Genomic DNA, 20,602 nt, shown 5'->3' on the forward strand with positions numbered 1-20,602 from the left:
CCACAAAATGATTAATGATTTACCTGGTTATGTTTCCAAGAAGCCTCTTTCTGCTGTTCTCTCTCATGGGCCGCAGCCTCGACAAACTGCGCACATCGTTTGGCGTCAGCCAGCTGGCGTTCTTTCTGCCGTAAGGCCCGCTGGAGCTTCTGTATTTCAAGCTGGCTACAGAATAAAGCACTCTGGAGGTCAAGCAGAGCCACCTGTTGCTGAGCTGGAGAGGTACCCTCTGAGCTCTGAAAAGAGTAAAAATCATGATCACAAGGAGGGCAAGCACTGAGCAGCTGAGAAGACCAACAAGATGAGACTGTGACAGAGAATGGCATGCCCTCCCCTGGAGTCTGCCCATGGGACCCCACATACATGAAGCTGTCCAAGCTGGCTTTGGTGCAGCATCTCTCGAAGCTTTGCCATTGTGTCATTTTGACCTTCGATCACCTGGTACAACTCCTCAGTCTGAAAATGAGACAGGGAGTACCAAATATGTTAGTAAACGAAGTATTAACTCCACTATCTTGTCTGTACTGATTTCAGTAACAGGATTAGTTCAAAATACCAATTCAGGTTAAGCTACACTTTCTCTAGGGTAAGATTTATCAGTTTGACAATATCCATTTCTACAAAAATATAGAATACTTGGCAACTTTAATGGGACAAATAATTTCCTCGTAGGTCCTCAATTGCCATATATTTTACCTCACTCTCCCTGCTTTTCAGAGTTTCCTTGAGGCTTTGAATTGTACCATCTTGCTTCTGAGATGACTCCTGAGCAGACTTTAGTTCATAGCTCATTTCATTCAGTTTCTCTTGAAGAATCTGAATCCGGGAAAGTAAAAGAGTTTATTAGACCAATGATTTCTTTTAATCTCAAAGGCAACCATAAAACCCTCCCTCAAATCTAGGTTTAGAGGATTTCTTGGGGAATATTACCTTGTTAATTTTCCCCAAATATAGTGACTACTAAAGTGCTAAGCCAATTAACAACAGAAAGCAGCAGGAAATGTGAAATACTTCCTTCTACACTCAGCTGCTTCAATTCTCATGCACTGTGCTCTCTCTATAATGGCAGCCATACTGGGCACTTACACAAAGACCAAGGAGCTTCTGCTGTCTAGTATAGAATAGGACTACACCAGGCCAGAAGCTCAGCATCCCAAATTGTGGGACTTTCCTTCTAAGCAGGTGTTAAAACCCATGGGCTATGAAGGGGTGAAAAGTTAAGCTAAAATCAAAAGCACAAACCTCCTGTGTTGCCACCTTATACAGTTAAAGGTTGCATTCAAGTTTTAATCACAGACCTAGATGGCACTAGAAATTCTGATCTGTGCATAACAGCCTAAGGTCCTGACGCGAAATAAAGAGAACTACGCTTTCAAATCAAGTATTACCAGGAATACACAGTATCCATATTCCAAGTCCTTCCCAGAGAGGTCAGCAGACTCAGCTAGAGCCAGTCCCACCCTCAGGAAAGCCTGTGATCTCCAACAGCCACCAGGTGATCATACCTTGTTGGTGGCCTCTGTTTGCTGGATTTTTTCCTGGAGTTCTGCCACATGGGAATCAGACACAGACTGCTGAGTAAGAATGGTCTCGTCTGAATTTGGCTTTTGCTGTTTGAATAACTCTTCGGTCACGGGCTAGCAAGAAGCAGCAAGACGAGCAACTTGAGTTGAAAGTAGCCAACAATAAATTTTATCTTCAAACCAGAGCTGTTGCATGAATCGTCGGTATGAATTCCTGAAGACAGTCTTGCTCCTTACTAATAATACTGATTCCCTCCTACACACTCACACCAACACTACCTACTCGGTTAAAAAAAATGAATTCAGAGTTTAGAGAGAAAGGAGGATTCATAATAGAAAATGCTTCATGATGACCAAATATTCACTTTATCCTGTTTTCGATGAGGGAATTCAAAAGGCACACTGATCAAACTTATGCCCTCCCTGAGAGGGAAGTTATAGTCCAACCATCTTTCTTATAATGTGCCTGCTCACATTATTGGAAACACTGGCAGATTCTGAATATGGACTATACATTAAATAGTATTTTATCAATATTAACTACTGTAGTTATGTAAGAGATGTCCTTGTCTTCAGGAAATAAATGCTGAAGTATTCGGTGTAAAGATGCGTAGTATCTCCAACTACTTCTCAAATGGTTCAGGAATGAAAAAAAAGTGTGTCCATATAGACAGGAGAAGCAAATGTAGCAAAATATTAGGCAACTGGTAATCTGAGAGTTCTACGTACCTCCTTCACGACTTCTCTAAGTTTGTAATTATTTAAAAATAAAATTGGTGGGAGTGGCTCAGTTGGCTGAGCGTTGTCCTGTGCATGGAAAGGCTGCAGTTGCCGGTTCAATTCCCGGTCAGGGCACATGCCTGGGTTGCAGGTTCCATCCCCCCGTTGGGGAGCGCGTGGAAGGCAGCTGACGGATGTTTCTCTCTCCCTCTCTCTCTCCCTTCCTCTCTCTAAGCATGTCCTTGGGTGAGGATCAAAAATAATTAATAAGATAAAATGTATAAGTATTTAAAAATAAATTTTAAAGTCCATGGTGCTCTAAGAAGGAGGTATGTCTTACAGAAAGAGCAATTCACCAAAACAATTCTGGATAAAAAACCCCCACATATTATTTATATATGGGATGATCAATCGGACTAAGATGAACTTACTGAACTGTACCAGTATTCATCATGAGCTAAGAGTCCTTACTAAAATAAAGCTTTAGGAATTCACTGTGGCATTAAATTCCACCTCCTTCCCCCTGCTCCACCCTCTTCCAATTAGAAAAAAATATAAACCCATTAGGCAGAGAAAAAAGGCACTGCTATTCATTTTTTCTTTCCTTTACACTTTCAAACACTAATTACCACCCTGCAGGCAGTGGAGTTATAGCTAACCTTAAATCCCTTCCTGCCAGCCACTGACTGGGAGTATAAAGATTTCGAAGAAAAACCTTTTCTGTTTCTCCAGTGCTATTATCCATTCTTCTATTCACTGTGCATTGTATCTCCTTTGCTCACTGTACTCTAGCCCTGTACTATCCAGTGCATCTGTTAAATGCCATAGTACACAAAGCACTGCGGAAACTGGAGTGGGAGCTACATATAAAGGAACATGGAAACACACAAAAATGTCAGATAGGGACAAGCCTTATGCAGCAAAACAGAAAGCATGGAGACGCAATTAAGTTACCCTAATTGGTTGATCAGCGGAAAGTCTCTATGAGGCAGCCTTTACATAAACATCTGAATGACAAGGAGCCTGTCCTGAACTAGATCTGCAGAACTAGCTGGGCAGAGGGAACAGCTAATGAAGAGACCTAGCGTGGATACAAGCCTGGGAAAGAGAAAGGTGTAAGTGACTAGAATATCACTTTCCAATAGAAATGCAATGAGCCACATAAGTAATTTTATATTTTCTAGTACCTTCATGGGCTAAAGTAAAAATAAATAGGTAAATGCAATTTTAATTAAATACCTTATTTAACCCAATCTATTATTTCCAAAATACTATCACAAACATGTATTCAATACAAAAATTAACAAGACACTTTACATTTTTTTCATACTCAGTCTTTGAAATTAGGGGTTTACTTTATACGCACAGAGCATCTCAATTCCGATTAGCCGCATTTCAAGCGCTCAGCAGCCACACGAGGCTAGCGGCTGCCTTGCTGGACAGGGCACAATGGCCAAAGGAGACAGTAACACACGGGGTGGAAAGGAAGGCAGGGGTCAAGTCACGCACAGCTTCTGTACACCAGGGTTAATGAAACCGAATCCTTCTCACTGAAACGAGAATGGACTGCAGTGTTTTTTAACAGAAAAGTAATCCAATCATATTTAATTTTTTTAAAAGGTCACTCAAGCTGCTCTGTGATGAGTGGATTATGGGGGAACACAATAGAAATGGGGAGACGAGAGGGGAGGCTGATGCAGCAATGCAGGTGAAATGCAGGCTGGATTATAGTGGTAGTAATGGCAGGGGACAGAAATGGATAGGTATGTTCCGAAGGCACAGTCAACAGGACTAGATGGCGAGAGAGAGAGAGAGAGAGAGGGGGGGGGGGAGAGGGAGGGGCACGGCAAGGAAAATGACTCCTAGAAAAAGTGAGATACTTGTTGTGATGTAAGAGGGAGAGGCTTGCCCTAAAGCAGTGTAAATTATGTCTATTAACTATTTAATTGACCTGTACAAGAATTCTAAGTGATAAATACTTTTATCATTTATTAAATGATAGAACATTGTCTATAAAACCTGGCTTAATTCCTCAAGTAAAACAACTTTCCAATAACATCTATTATACCTTTCAAATTTAAACTGTAACAAACAGAATTAGAGAAAAGAGTCTCAAGTTTAAAATGGCAGGAAAGGTGGTAATATCTGCACTTTAAACCAAAGAATCTTAGCACTGTGAGGAAAACTTTAAAACTAATCATCTGGTCCAATCCCATCTTACGTTTGAGGAAATGGTGACTTGGAGAGGTAAGCAATGTGTCCAAAGCTACAGGGAAACTCAGGAAAAGGTTCCAATTTAACCAAGTGCACTTAAGTTGGTAATGTATCTCTCACCTCTGTTAAACCACTACCTACCATGATGCCTGAAATTTAGAGGGACCAAAAGTTTTTGTTTAATAAGAACAATAAAAAACAAACAATCAAAAAATAGGCCTGTCTCCTAATTCTCAGGCAAATGTTCTAATCCTTCAGCGGCTCTCTTACAAATAGATAGGTGGGTAGAGAGATGATAAGTATTTAATATAGACGTTTCAACAACAGTTTTAAAGCCAAAGAATGCCATTATGAAAGTACAAATGAATCTGGAACCCATCTGAACCCATCTTGGCATAGATGATCATAGGAAACTCCTAATTCTGTAATGTACTGACCTAAAAGCTGGAAGAGGCTTGTTTCTTCTTTATTCATACTACTTTGTTATTTTACATCTCTGAAAAATGTCCTTTCAGGTAACATAGTGCCAAAGGAGCACTTAGTCAAGCCCCACTGAGCCAACAGCTCATGAATTCTTGGGAAGCATCAACTGCATGAACCAATCGCTCCTACGAACATTTTATGGAGCCTGAAATCAGAAATACTTGATGTGGTGGATCAGTGTTAATCTCCAGACTATCAGCTACTAAAATCATGTTGTAATAATTTCAATTAAGTTGCCTTTGACTCAGGACAAATCCAGGATCAGAAAAGAAAATTGTTTCCAGGCCTAATGTTGTGTATATTGTTAAGACCTTTAGGCTAAAAGGCAGTAATTTAGACCTTCTGGGTTAACAGCATTTTTCTCGGCACTTTTCTAGTCCTCACAATAGCAAGTCATAGACCTCAAACTGCTATAATTTTCTATCCTATTGTTAATAAGAGGAGATACAGGAGAACCATCAGCTAGCATAAAATTAAAGACCTAATCTTTGACCAGCATCTAACACACCTTCCGGAGGGCCTGACCTAGGCTATGTAGATGAACTATGAGAGGTATAATTTACCACAGTCACACAGGAGCAGACGCTGGCATTGCAAAGCTGGAAGCAAAGATCTGCTCTTTGAATTCACCCAGAAAAGGAAACTGCACGTGGGCCAGAGTTGAACTGCTGTTTATGAAGGAACCACACCCCTCCTATCATAGCTTTTCTAGTTTGGGGCCAGACAATAAAGGATGAATAATTACCAGCTACAATAAGACTTTAAAACTTTCTTTAGATGTTTAGACAACCTTGGGTATTCAGGCACAGATTCTGCAGAAGGCAAGTAAGTCAATTTACAGTCTTAGAATGACACTGTTGCTACCTGTCCATAACATAAGGAAGCAAGAAGGAACGAGAAAGGGAAAATAAGAAGAGCCATCAGGAGGCACCGTGATGCTGACACTTTAACAGTGCACATCGTGGGATAAGTAGGGGGCTGAACAAAGGAATCAAAATGACCTTACAGAACAATCTTGCTCTTAGGATAAGCGGCTTTCTTCCTATTTGCAGTAGAATATAATTAAAGGAAAATTTTTTTCTTTTATGGTTTTTTCTTTCTACAAACTAAAAAGACAACTAACAAAAATAATTTACATTGATTTCTGTTCTTTCTGCATTTGTTCGGAGAAATAGACAAAAACCAGTCTGCCTTTGTTCCACTTGGCTCTGGCTTTGCCATAAAGCACAACAGGCCTCGGGAGCTTAAAAGTCAATCCAGCCTAAAGAACAGACGGGGGCCCCAAAATACACATTTTATTTACAAATATTTTGAGCCCAGTTTATCTTCCTATTTCCCCCCGCATCTTTAATTATTAGAGAAAAGGGCATAGTAATTAAACGCTGTAATTCAAGCTGGATGCTATTTTCTCTTTCCTCTCAATGTTTTACAAACAGTAAAGAATGTAAGCCAGGTGACGTCTATTTTTCTAATGTCCAAATTTAGTGAAGTAAAGGGACTTAGACCTAAAGATATGATCAACATAGTTTAAATGTGCTCCATTTTCTTCACAGAATCCCTAAAGAACCCTCCCAGAATCCTTAGGTTATAGAAAAAAGGCTCTTTGTTTAAAATGTAATTCATTGTATATCAGGCAATGTGGCTTAATATACAGAATAAAAAGGTCTTGGCTGAGAATGGTTAGGGATCTTTGGCTCTGCCTGGGCTAAGTATTTAAACTATGAGCTTTCCAATCTCTAAAGTGAGGGCCTGCATGAGATGATCTTTAAAATCCTTTCCAACGCCAACAATTGCTGAGTACAGGCACCAAGAGGTAGAACTTTTAAATAAATGTGGCTTTAAAAATTCCTCTTGTTTTGCCTGTAAGTCTTTACTTTTCTATAATATTGACTATATATAAGAGGTTAAAAAAAAAAACCCACTTATTTCCCACCCACCCTGCCCGGCCTACTTTTAGATCCTAATATGAAAACAACACCATGTTTAATTTGTGACATCTATGTCTGGTCACACAAATACTGTAAAGCCCAAATTTAGCTGCACGGCTCCACTCCAAGAAAAGCAAGCAAAAGAAAAGCAGCACATAAGCATCAGGCATACTGATACTTACTACTTTATACAAATGAAAACATTTTAAAACTTTCCCTAACACTTCCATATGTACTGTTTCTGACAATTTTGTCACTGTGATGCAAACTTTACATATAATAAAACCACTTTCAAAAATTTCAAGTGAAAATCAACAATCTGTCATCAAGCTGTAAATTTCTAGGATGCTATTGACTTTGGCAGGCTTTCCAAAAAACGCTTTCTAGATGATCCACCTTTATTAGGGCATCACTAACGAATTTGTATCAAGTGAACATGCCAGATGTTTCACAAAGCTAACTGAACCTAGCATTTACTGTTGCTGTAGAAACAAAATAGCATCTGTCAGGTCCCTGTATGTAGCTGAATTTAAAAAGGTGGTATGAAATCAACTGGCCAGATATAAGCAGCTCAAATGAAGATCAACTGCCATCTTCTAGTCACTTAGAAATTCAAGAGTATAATGGATGAAAGCTCCTGTTACTTGATAATGGATGAATCCTTTCTTCACATCAAACATCTTCTAAAGGAGCTCAATAGACAAGCTGGCTATGAAGCTTTCTCCTTAACATTGTAAAATACAACACTTGAATTCCCTAATCACTTTTATGAGCGAGTCACCATCAGTCCTCTATTAGTTTAGTATAAATATTGCCCAGCTGTTGCAATACTTTGGTGAATTAATAGGTTTTCCCAAACCTTTACCCTAGGCTCTAATCCGTTTGAAGCACACCTGAGGGTGAAAGGCTTAATGCTCCAGGAAGAACTCCCTCCCTCAGGGAATGGGAGAAAACCTCTACAAGTCTAAAAATAAAAACACAACAAAAAAGAAGTAGTGTGTGTGGGGGGGGGGGGGGGTAAGAGGGAAGAGTTCTAGTGCCAGAAATAAGATTATGCGTTTTTTTCATAGGATCAAAGTGAATTAGAAATCTTTATCTTTTTTTTGGTCCTCACTGCCGTTTTGATAATGGAAAGGCCACTAGATGTTGCTACAAAAGGGGCCTGTGGGAGGCAAACTACCTTGGGTGTGCATCACAGGTATTAAATGGGACACAGGCGGAAAAAGGTGCAGCAGAAATGGTCTCGAAGATTAACTTTCTTATCAACCTTCACCTAGACAGAAATCATGTGAAGCTTGAGGCCGGATAACCACAATCAAACAGGCACTCTGCAGCCCTGTTGTGTATGTACCTGGACCCGGAGTGGCAAATACTCTTCACAGAGATCGTCCCACAGCTCCTGCAGGTCTGAAATCTCCAGGGAGTAAGTGACAGGTGTGCTGTAAAGGGGTTTCAAAGACCTGTGAAGGTCACCGGAACTGACTCCATCTGCCAAGCCCTGGCCAGGCCTGGCTCCGAGCGGGCTGGACTTCACTGGGATAGGAAGCTTGCTCCCTCGGGGGCTCTGGATGGGTTTGTAATCGAGACCTTTAATCACGCTAAGAGCTAGCTCCAGCTTGTGGCTGCACCCAGGCGGCGGCGCCTGCTCCTCGGAACAGCAGTCGCACCTCGCAGGTTCCTTCGCACTTCGCTCCGCTTCCTCCTCCTTCTGCTGCGGAGGACTGGCCTGGACGCTCGCCTCCAAAGACTCCACGGAGGACGCCGGGGTCCCTTCCTCCATGCTTTCTCCCTCCGGGGGTCCCTTCGCGCTCGCTAAGTCCGGAGGCCCAACCTCAGACAAGGCCGGTTCCTCCGTGCAGATGCTGGTGGACCACCTGGAGGAAGGGCCACCCGCGATACTCCGCGCCACCTTTCGAGGCACTTTGCAAATGGCTTCATAGTCGGCATCGGCGACGCGCAAGGTTGCGCAGCCGCGGCACCGCCTGGGCCGGCTCCCGGGCCCTTCGGGAGCGTGGCAGCTGTGCAGCTCCTGAATCTGGTCCTCGTTCTCCACCCAGCACTCAAACCCCGAGTAGGCGAAGTCCTCCTGGAGCAGCGCCGAGTACCTCACGTCGGGCAGGCCCGAGAGGTCCACCGTCCCGCCCCCCGCCCTGGCCTCGGCGCCCGCGTCGTCGTTGTTCTTGCGGTACAGGCTGGCGATGCAGAGCTTGAGACGGTCCTTCTCCAGCAGCAGCTTCTGCAGGCGCTCGATCGACAGGGCTTCGATGCGGGCAATGACGGTGTCGAACCTGTAGATCCGATCGAGCATGAAAGCGCACTTGCTGCAGGCGAACTCGGCTCTGCCGTCGCGGGACACGTCCCGGCCGAGGACGTGCGACAGCAGGACCTGCAGGTTGAGCTTGGACGTCGTGTGGAAGATCCAGCGCCGCTGGTTGCCGCACAGCTCCCGGGCGCAGATCCTGCAGATCTCCTTCATCTTCCCGGTCGGCTCCCCGGAGGCGGCTGCTGCTCCGTGATCGCTCACCGGCGCTGGGCTGCGCTGCGTCGTCCGCCTCGGTGGCCTCGGGCCGCCCGCATGGCACAGCCCGGTGCGATCCCCGCGGGGCAGCGGGTCACCTCTGCCGCCCGCGCGCGAGCTCCGGGTACCCGAGAGGCCAGCCCCGCCCCCCCGGGGAGCTCGCGGGCGCAGAGGCGCCTCAGGGCGATGCCGAAGGACCGCAGAGCGCGGCGCGCGCGCGGAACCTGCCGCGTCTCCCCCAGAGGTGCCCGCTGCCCGCTGCCCGCTGCCCGCCGCCGCGTCCTCCCTCTCTGCAGGCTGGGTTCGCGGCGCACCCGCTGCCCCCGGCGGCTGACGCGGAGCTCGGGGGCTGAGGATCGGATTTCAAGATGGCGCCGGCGACTGCAGCGCCACGGCCTCCCGCAGGGCCCTCTGGGAACTGTAGTCCGGGCGGCCGCCCTGGGCTCTGCGCATGCGGAGTGGCGGGTGTACGCGTGTCCCTTCGCCCCGAATCGGCTCAGCGCTCCTCGAGGGGGGAACCCAGACCTGGCTCACAGTGCGCTGCAGGCAGGACGGACGCTGGCCCCTGTCGGGCCGCTTGCCCCGCTCAGATTTCCCCAAGAAAGCGCTCGAGGTCCCGCACGGGTGCTCCCCGCACCCCCTGCAGCAGGACGCGAGGCTCTGCGCGGGGAGGAGAAAGCCGAGCCCCTCCCCGTCTGCACCGCGAGCGCCACGTCCTCGGGCCCGAGCCGCGGGGCAGCGCCTCCAGGTCCCGCCGGCCCGCGGCGCGCAGCCCCACCTCCTCCCCCCCAGGCCCGGCCCGCAGGGCGTCGCCCTTTTTCAAAAGAAATCGGGAGACCGCACGGAGCAGTCGCCGGGGAAAGGGTCCTGCGGACACCACGGGGATGCCGCTGGGTAGCCAAGATTTGAAAGGCAGTAGAAGAGAAAGTGGGCTTTCTCAGGAATGCATACGCCTCCCGGGAGGCGATTACCCGCGCGAATTCTCTTTCCGGTTCTGGAAGGCGACACCAGAACCAGAGGCCCGGCTCTGCGGCCGGGCCGGGGGCGGCGCGCTGCGGCTGCGCGCTCAGGGCTGGGGGTTCGACTGCAGGGAGAGCCCTGTCCCACTCGGCGCTGCACGGCTGCAAGTCACCCCACCCTTTTTGGGGTGCACACAGAGGCTGGAGCTCTGACTCAGGAATCCAGGTTTCAAATCATTTATATTAAAGAATGTTCTTGGCGGGAGAAGCTTGCAGACACCCTCCGGGAAAGAAAACAGCCCAGCCGTTCACCTGGAGTCCCGCAGAGCAGGGCCTTTCCCAGTGACAATAATGCTGAATTTCACCAACGTGACCTTGTGAGAGGTCAAGGCCGGCAACCGTCTAAGTCAATCTGAGCCCCTGCTTGTGTTGGGGAAAATGCTAATGAAACACTGATGAATGAAACAAACTGCTTTTCAGGAGCAAACTAAATACTACTTTGTATTATTCTCTACTCTTTAATAAGATTTTGCTTCTGACGGATAGTCTCTAAACTATGACTATATAGAGGTAGAGACAGCTTGGTGTAGAAACTCAAGTTAGTCTAAATGGAGGAAAGGCAATTTACCGTTGAAGACTATGTTTGCTATAAGATCAACATACCGAGAGAGCTGTACATATCTAGGCTTCCATCAACAGGAATAAATCAGTCAACAATCAAAGAAAACCTGAACGTGCTTATGGAATGAGATAAGGTGATAAATGCAGCTGTATGTCCTAGGTCAGATCACTTACATCCAGTCTTTACCTTCCCAGTCTATGGAGTAAACATGTTGAATTTAAACAGTGGTTTCCCACCTTTGGCATGTGTCAGAATCATCTGGAGGATCTGCTAAAACACGGACTGCTGGGACCTATCCCTAGAGTCTCTGATTCAACTGGTCTGGGGTGAGGCGGCAGATTCTGCATTCCTAACAAATTCCCAGATCATGCTAATATACTGCCTTTGGAAATCACAGTGTGAAAACCACTGAATTAGAACTATCCAACTGTATTCAGTAAAATCTCAGTCAAAGATCAGAAATTCTGCAGATGAACTGAAAAAACCGTCAATGAAGAACTACTTACAAAACTGTTGACTTTAGAGAACTGTATACTAATCTGGAACAAGATTCCTAAGTATTACTATGGTCAGGATCTTTTGCACTATCTCTATTTTGATCTCTAGATTTTGGGGGCCCTGGGAAGTCTCTCTGAGGACCGTAGTCACTTTTGTGCCCCTAGCACTCTAGTGTTTCTAAGACCTGATTCTTGGCTGGGAGTTTCCAAGAGAGTCAGATGTGGAAAATCCCCATGTCTCAAATCAGTTGTATTGGGTTTCAGTGCCCTAGTTATGACATTGGAAATAGCTGTTCTAATTACTAAAAACTACGCCCAAAAAAAGTGATTATGTCAGAGAAGTAAAGCAGATGAGGAAGTGAAAGAATATCAGCCAAGCCAGTTAGGCTTTATGGTAATACCACAAGCACGATTTCCCTGTACTGCCTGGAAATCTTTATGATGTCAGAAACAACCGTGTTTTGCATTAATTACTAACATAGCATTTCACAACACTTGTTTAAAAACCAGGAGATTTCCAGTTCAACTACAGATTGTAGTAATATGGGTATCAAGCAGGATCCCTTAAAATAGTAAACATCAGAGTCTTCCAAGTTAAGTTATTAAATATCCATAGCTATTAAAGCGAATTTTAAAGTATTGTTAAGTCAATCAACCCATGAGCAAGAATTTATGCAAACTCAGTAATGTCTTTTCTCTGCCTTCAGGGAGCTTTCAGCTTAGTTGAAGGGGAGAAAATGTGGACACTACCATGAGAACAATTGATTGGTAAACTAAATGGTACTAACTTAAATTCAACGTGACTGCAGAAAAAGTTGAGATCAGCAAGGGTTATTGTAGTTGAAGGGGACAAGAGTGTGGCATTGGAAATGGGTCTTAGAATGTGGGAAACAAAGGAAGGGACTGCAGACAAGATGGTATCATCAGACGTCTTGGAAGTTGAGTTAAATACAGTTGAGTTAAATAGCCTATAGGTGAAGGAAGATTAAGATCTTGTGGGACATTTGAATGGCCAGTTCATCCTACTCTGCGTATCTTACCCTGTTTCTGATACGTGTTATCAATGGGAGTTAGGTCTGGGAGACTGGGACGTTGGCTGAAGATTTGCCAGTGAGTCTCCAGCTTCAACATTCATCAGCTTAAGGAAGGGGTTGCAGAAAAGCTGCTCTAAAAAAATCCTATATGAAGCTGGCTGGGGCCGCCTGAGCTACTAATCCCTGCAAGGTTTCCAGTCTGCGCCTTGAGCTTTTGGAGCGAATTGTTGCCTTACCCTCCCCACTTCGGACCTCTCCGTGGTGACGCCTGAAGGCCGCTATTTTGGGAACCGTGCCTCGCTGAATGGGGTGCGTCTGCTGGCATTCCGAAGGAGCCATGGACGCAGTGGCTGAGGGGCTGCCGCTTTGTGGGGTGCCTGACTGTTCAACGAACGCCTCTCCCTGATTCTGTTGTCCTGTTTCGTTTTTGAGGCCAGCCACAGTGAAATTACGTGTTCATGAATATTACCTTATCCTGGGGGGACGGGGGATGGATAAAAGAACAGGAAAAAGACAAGACGAGAGCTTCTCTAGACTTTCCTTTGCAGGCACATCGTTTCCCCTGCCTGCACCCCCTCCGGGGTCCGTTTCACCTAAAAGGTTCTTTGGGATGAAGCTGCCACCGTTCTGTAGGAAGGAATCAAACCAGCCACTGGAAGCGCCGGCCGCTTTCCCCTGCAGCGCTCAGGGAGCCTTCATTAGAGGAGAGAGAAACGCTTTGTAAACTTGGCCTTATTTGGTTTTCTGACTCCCCAGTGAAAAAGCCACATCTAACGGCTGCTGGGCTCCCATCGCTGAATGGATGCGTAGCAGCGAAGCAAACACGGAGCGCTGCCGTCGGCTGGTGGCATACCAAGCTTATGGCATCCTTGCGCTGTTCTATGAAATTAATTACATAATAGAAGCTGCGAGGCACTGTGCAAGTACGCCCCAGCTAACACGGACGCTGTGCCATGTTTTGGTAGAACGGAAAAGGAAAACGGAGGGATAGTGAAATCAGTTACATCAGATAATCTGTATCAAAGCCGAGTGTCTTATTTGCGGGAACTAAACTGCAGCTACTATGGGCAGATAAGGTCAACACCCAGAGCAAAGCCTTCCCGTGGCACAGATAGCAAGTTGCACACATCCCTGTATACAGAGGGGGGAGACAAAGTGCTTTATAACTGGTTTTCTAATATTCTTTCTGCCCCTATCCAATTCACAGGATGGATTAGATGAGGCAGTTCACAGCTGTGTCACACCACAGTTTTACTACCTCCAGGAGTGATATCAAATATCTGCTCAGCCAATCCTCAGTCTAAACCAACAGCAGGATTATCTTTCTAAAATGCAATCGTGTGGTTTCATTCCCCTTGCTTAATTGTTTAAAAATTCTCTGTTGCCTACAACATGAAGTCCTTAGCTTGACATTTATGGAACTTTCCAGCTATTTCACTCTCCAACATTTATCATATATTTGGTAATACCAATTCCTCCCAGTTCCTTAACTATGTTCCACACCACTATATATATACTGTTCCCCTTGCCTAGAATGCAAGTCTCCAGTTTTCTGCCTGGTGTGCTCAGTCTTTAAGTCCCAGGTCAAGGGGGCTTCCAGGTGAGGCCTTCTCTGGCTTCCATAGGTAGACTTACTCCCTCTATCTATGAGTTTATTTGTCATCCTGTATTTTAGTTCTTTACATGCCAGTCTTTTACTGGACTGTAAACCCTGTGAAGGCTAGGACCCCCCTAGACCATGGTTCTACTGAGCAACTGTACAATCTCCTATAAGTGTATTTTGCAAATTCCTGGGGGTCTTTCTTGTTTTTATTATAGTCACAATGATAAGTGGGGCAAAGGGTGCTACATAACTTGCAACGGACAAAGCATGACATTTGAATGACTTTCAAATGTCCCATGGGGCACTGATGTAGGTAATAAAGCCATTTATATAATCATCTGAACCTAGGACTGACTTCTACTGTACATATGACCACATTAATACACACTAAATTTTCCATTAATTGAACTGCTATGTAAATTAGGAGAGGATTGTTTTTGTTTTATTTGGAAATTTACCAAGTTTTTCACCTTGGCCTCACCACTAGCTCATTACTAACAGCACTGCCACTTGCCATTTCTGAAGTGCCAATGTAACATGCCTGCATATTATAACATCAGACTGCATCTGAAGCTGCGATATTCACAGTGATTTTCATTACAGGTATAAGCACATATTTCTTTGTGTTTTTAAATATCGTTGTGCTCAAGAATTTACATATTAAAATAAACATTATTTTATAAATTACTCTCTTTTTATGTCTCACACGTCAATATATACTTCATAGGGTTGTTTTGAGACTTAAATGAATCTGAGTTAATATATAAGGTATTTAGAGCCACTCCTGGCACATAGAAAATGCTACAATATGGGCTGATTTCACTGCTACAGAAAAGTTGTTGATTATTCATTGATAAATATTTTAAATTAACTTGGGATATGTAGTTAAGAAAGCGTATAAGTTCACTTCTGAGTTTTATATTACAATAACCTGAACCATCTGAGTGTAACCAAATGTTCCCAAGATGTTACAGAAAGTGCTTCAATATTTCTTTTTGTCTAGATTAAGTGGGGTGTAATTATCATTGTGGCCAATTTGCCCTGAACCATTCATACTCCACCATGGTCCTCCTGAGGTGCAATAACTCGAATTGAGAACTCTGAGTTTGGTTTTTGCCTATGAAATAGTTTTTCTATGTGCAAGGCTAACAGGTCCAGAGGGAGAATTATGACCATTAATCTCACTAATAAACAGCGGCTATATTTATTAATTCTGTCTTTGTTATAAAACAAAGAGAGTTACAATGTGAGTGAGGTTTGCAATATCTGACTCACTATGTCTTTATAGCTGCCACTCATTTTAAAACAGCCTCACTCTCTTTCAGGTTGTCAATAAGGATGGTGGTGATAGTAGTTACCATGTTCTAAGTGATATGCCAAAAGCCTCATATATGTTATTTCTAATCCATACAAATAGCTGAACACTAGGGATTTTAAAGCCTATTTTATAGAGGAGGAAACTACTCAGAGGGTTTATGTTAAGTGCCCAAAGCCATACATAAAAAAACATGTTGCCACTCAGACTCAAAATCCAAAACCCGAGCTCATTCTTTCATACCACTTTCTTTCCCAGGTTAAAATTCAAGAGACTTGCCCTGGCCGGGTGGTTCATTTGGTTGGAGTGTCATACCACACACCAAAAGGTTGCTGGTTCAATTCCCGGTTGGGGCACATATGGGAGGCAACCAATCAATGCTTCTCTCTCACACTGATGTCTCTCTCTCTCTCTCTCTCTTCCTCTGTCTAAAAATCAATAAAAACATATCCTCAGGTGAAGATTAAAAAAAAATTCTTCCAACAACCAGAGGAAGCTTAGTCGTGGATCATTTTTGAAGCCTCCAGAAGAGAAAGTAGCCCAGATGAAACCTTGGGTTCAGACATGTGAGAACCTGAGCAGAGAAACCAACTAAGCCATTCCTGGACTTCTGGCCTACAGAAGCTGTGGGATAATAAGTGTATATGGTTTCAAACCACTAAGTAAGCAGTCATTTTTTTATGCAGCATTAGATAGCTAATACATTTAGATATAAGAAAGCAGGACTCCTGAAAGCATGGAGCGCTCAGGAAGTACGGCGCAGACCTCACCTGCACTTCCATGCTAGTCGGCTCCTCCAACAGGTGTAGCAGTTGTTGCTTCTCTTGAGAGAGCTGTTCTACAAGCTTCTCCTGGGCAGCCAGGCTCTGACTCAGTTCTTCAATTTGTCTGGATCAAAGAAACAGTTAAGAACAACAATTATGGTCATGATACTATTATGACCTTCAGCCCACTCCAAAGAGAGCCTGGTTCAACACAGTAGGTTCTTAGCTTTTGGGGTCATTGAACTCTTGGACTCTTTTCTTCGGAAAGCCATGTATGATCTGCTCCAGCCCTAGAGATTTACACAAGTGACTTTTTGCTTCCATTGTCACCAGGTTTATGGGCCTCCTGAAGCTGATCCATGGATCTACAGACCATAGGTATATAACTCTTAAAATAAGGGCCCAGAAGTTGTGGGGGGTTTTGGGTGGTTGTTTCAGTCAAGAAACAATTTTTAGGTAATAACCATTATGTATACTCAATGCACTCTACCAAATACTGGGAACATAAGGTTGGAAAAGACACAATCTCTGCTCTGTAGAAACTCAAATTCTTTTAGTGTGTGTGCCAAGAGTTTGGGGAGTGGGGAGACACAGCAAGAGAAACAAACAACAGTAATAGGATGTAGTAAGTGCTACCATTCCAGAGGTGTACGTGTACCATGTAGTACATTGCGTGCTTTTTACCTGGTCAGTTAAAAAGCACTCAAGGCCTTTTTTGCCACCATCATATCATGCACCTAAGAGGCTAAGTTATTTGTCAATTTGATAATGCTGAATTCTGCACTAGTTATGTAGAACTATTTGCAGGTCTTGAAATATGCCCTTCCCTGTGTCTCCCCTCCACAGTTTCTCTTATTTATTTATTTATTTATTTATTATTTATTTATTTATTATTTATTTATTTATAGAGAAAGTGGAAGGGAGAGGGACAGACAGAGAGAGAGAAATATCGAAGTGAGAGAGGCACATCGATTGGCTGCCTCCCGCACCCATCCCAACCGGGGCTGGGGATCGAGCCTGAAACTGAGTTACGTTCCCTTGACCGGAATCGAACTCGAGATCCTTCAGTCTACAGGCCGACACTCTAACCACTGAGCCAAACCGGCCAGGGCCGCAGTTTCTCCTTCTGCACAGAACATTTCTCTTCCCCACCCACGTCCTACGCTTTCTTCTAACTTCTATTCGTCCTTCAAAACTCAGCTCAGATTTCAGCTCCTCTGAGAAACGTTTACTCTGGGAGAGATGACAATCCTCCATGTCCCAAAGCATCCCATGTTACTTCCATCAGAGAATTTATAAAGACTGTGCGACATGTTTCCTGATGAGAGAACTGGGCCTTTCATCTCCGTAACCTTAGTGCTTAGCCCAGTGCCTGGAATGCAGCAGGTGCTCAATAAATGTTCACAGAATAAGAAAATCCAGGTCTCGTGCTCGCCAACATTTGACCACTGTTCTATTTATTCCTCCTCAAGGCTCCTGACTGCCAACAAATGAGCTCCTTAAATGAAGACCATTGAAGACTCAACCCTAAAAAGAAAACCTTTGGTTGTGGGAGCCACAGAGTCTTAGAAATGGCCAAGGTAAGTCCTAAAAAGGGAACAGTGCAGCACTATAAGGGCTCCTAGCCTCGAGAACAGGCAAAAGTCAAGTGACAAAAAGACCTACTTGTCCCTCTGGGCCAGGGCCTCAGTGTATCGGTCGGGCTTGCCCGGGTCTCCTGATACACCCTCCCTGTCCTTGGTGATGCCCTTCAGTTTCTCCGAGAGCTCCAGGTTACGCTCCTTCTGGGCTTCCACCAGGGCTGCCATCCGCGCAGCTTCATTCTTTGCTAGCCTGGATTCCTGCAAAAAGGACACGAACCCAGAGGCTGCAGGGTCCCAGCGGGGGCAGGAGCCCGAGGGCGCAGGGACACCTGATGAGCCTGGGAAGCCAGTTAGGGAGGGAGAGGTGATGCAGGGGGCAGAGCAGCAGGGAGGGGTCAGCCAGGGGCCCCGGCCTCGGGCCGCTCACCTCCTGCAGAAGCTGGATCTTGCTCTCCAGGAGCTCGTGGACGTGCTGCGTCTCCTGCCGCCTCTCCGCGGCCTGGCGCCGGAGCTCGGCCTCATCGTGGCCGCCGGGACTCCCCGCGTCGGCACTGAAACCACGAGCGTTAGCCGGTCAGCGCCGGTCACAGAATTTAGCACGTGAACCCATGGAGGCTGTTTCACACTGATGAGAAAAATGAAGCATTTCCCCCCTCGGCCATTATTTGTGGAACGGCTCTCTCCAGCCTTTCCAGGTCATCGCTTAAGAACTCTAAGCTTTGGTTGCTCCTCCATGAGACTACACTTGGCTCCTACAGGCTCCACCACTGCTACAGCTTCAGGGGGGAATCTTTCATTCGGAAGGTGGGCAGCCATCAAACGGTTCAGAGCTCAGCCATCCAGGTCCACTATCATCTTCCTTCCAGAGTGTTTGGCTGGTTCCCTGCCTTTCTTGCTATTTCAACTGAAAGTGTTCCTTCCACGCGGGTTGCTGGGACAGAATAGCCATTTGGACAGCCACAGAAATGCTCTCCTCCTTTATAGCCAGTAACCCCTAAATATCTACCCCGAATCTGGGCTACCTGGCCGGGGTTCAGCCCGGCTTTCCCATGGTCCCATGCAGAGAGCAGGCATTTAATCTACAGAGGCTCGGGGTTCGGGCCCAGCGCTGCTCCTCTGACGTCCGCAGGAATGAATGTCCAGGCCCTAGCATGAAGCGGGTAAGGTGTCACCGGCTTATTTTTAGCCAACAACAGCTGCCCTTGGATGTCTGAGGATTAGAAATCTGGGGGCAGTATCGGGTGCTGAGTGATCTTAATTCCGGTTGGGTTTTATTATTGCTTTAAGCCATTTGTTGAGAACCACAGACCATCTTCTGGTTCTCAGGGCCGAGAGCAACACTGAACCTTCACAGGCTCGTGATAAATCAAAGCTCCTCGACCCAAGCCCAGTGGTACTTTAATATTTGACCCAGAAGGTTGGGTCCATGGAGACCAAATGGAACTTCCCTGAAGATGACAGGATTCCTTGGTCACTGGTGGACACTGCTCGGTACCATCCCAGAGGCTATGTTTAACTCGAGCCTTCCAGGGTTAGAAGGGTCTTGGTTGTACAAGGGACACATAGTCAAAAGAATAACCCTAAGTAGAAAGACCCCTAAATAGGCAGACCTCGGGAACCATCGACTTTTACTTTGACTCCATGCTCCTTGATAAATGCGACAGACAAAAGCTCACTGTAATATCTTGAGAATGGAAGTTACACATTTTCTGAGTAGCTCAGTTGGCCAGGAATTCCTGATTTAACAGGCTGCAGCTGTTGTAGAATCAGAAGAGCCTGAATCGACGCCCGAAGATGCGGGTTCTGCCACTCATTTGACAAGACTTTAATACTCTGTACCTTATTTTTTTCCATTTCTAAAAATAAAGCCACCTAATTAAAAGCTGAGATGACATAAAAGATTTTTAAAGTGTTACACAAATCTCAAAATCTATTACTCGATTGTTATTTTACAAGTTTTCCTAAAGTCTATCAGCTCACTTAATGCTTCAGCAAGTGTTTAATAATACCAGTATATCATGAATTATTGAGTCTGGTTTTGAGTATTCTGATCTTGCTGGACTTGTCATCACAAATATCGAGACACTATGGCGACAGGAAGAATCTCAGATCAGAGTGAGTGTACACTGATCGCAAGATAGATCTGAAAATTTTTTTTAATGACAATTTTAATACCACCAGTTAAAACTCAGTTTTTTTATTATAAAAACTATAAATTATAAAAGTAACTATTTCAACAACACAAACATATATAAAGAAAAAAATCAAGTCTTCCATCACAAACTCCAATCTCACTCCCTTGATATATGCAATATTAAAGAGTTTGATACATAATCCTCCAGTTTTTTTCTATGCATCATCGAGCAAACACATGTACACACAGAGAGGACTGTTGGTCTTTGCTCAAAGGGGATGATACTATAAATAGCATTCAGCACTTTTTCGCCTTACTTAGTCTTATCGGGGCCACAGCAGGATAGAGCTAGCTTATTCTTTTTAATGACTGCATAATATTCCACAGTATGGTTAGATCAAAACGCCTTCCACCACTGCTCTATTGATGCACAGTGGATTCTAGGTTTTTGCCATTACAAATAATGACTCAGTAATCATCCTTTCATACTCATGCTTTTATTTATAAGGAATAGATTCCTTCTAAGGATTATTTGATCAAAGGAAATGTTTTTGTTTTTTGTTTTTTACTTTGCTAGGTAGTGCCTCATACCAAAAATGTTGCCACAATCCACACTCTCACCAGCAGTGTATGAGAGCGCCCATTTCCCCCAACTCTATGCCAGCCTTGGTGTTATCAGTGGACTACTGAATAGGACATTTATAA

General features: G+C 44.8%; 1 protein-coding gene across 17 annotated transcripts in view; it reads right to left on the reverse strand.

The window, feature by feature from the left end:
* The window catches only part of PDE4DIP (phosphodiesterase 4D interacting protein), a 190,042-nt gene that overhangs the window by 51,933 nt on the left and 117,507 nt on the right, over nucleotides 1-20,602 (reverse strand). For 9 of the 17 annotated variants that reach the window (XM_081120339.1, XM_081120342.1, XM_081120343.1 and 6 more), the window contains exons 6-12: nucleotides 18,191-18,314; nucleotides 17,846-18,021; nucleotides 16,187-16,304; nucleotides 1,506-1,637; nucleotides 697-816; nucleotides 364-456; nucleotides 24-236 (exon numbers count right to left, since the gene is read on the reverse strand). In XM_081120339.1, coding sequence (XP_080976465.1) covers nucleotides 24-236; nucleotides 364-456; nucleotides 697-816; nucleotides 1,506-1,637; nucleotides 16,187-16,304; nucleotides 17,846-18,021; nucleotides 18,191-18,314 — 976 coding nt within the window. Of the gene's footprint in view, nucleotides 1-23; nucleotides 237-363; nucleotides 457-696; nucleotides 817-1,505; nucleotides 1,638-8,219; nucleotides 9,772-16,186; nucleotides 16,305-17,845; nucleotides 18,022-18,190; nucleotides 18,315-20,602 lie in introns of those variants that run through there. The other 8 variants (XM_081120336.1, XM_081120338.1, XM_081120348.1 and 5 more) reach the window with 1 other exon arrangement.

This window comes from Miniopterus schreibersii (genome assembly GCF_964146895.1).
Source record: "Miniopterus schreibersii genome assembly, chromosome: 19".
Lineage (NCBI taxonomy): Eukaryota > Metazoa > Chordata > Mammalia > Chiroptera > Miniopteridae > Miniopterus > Miniopterus schreibersii.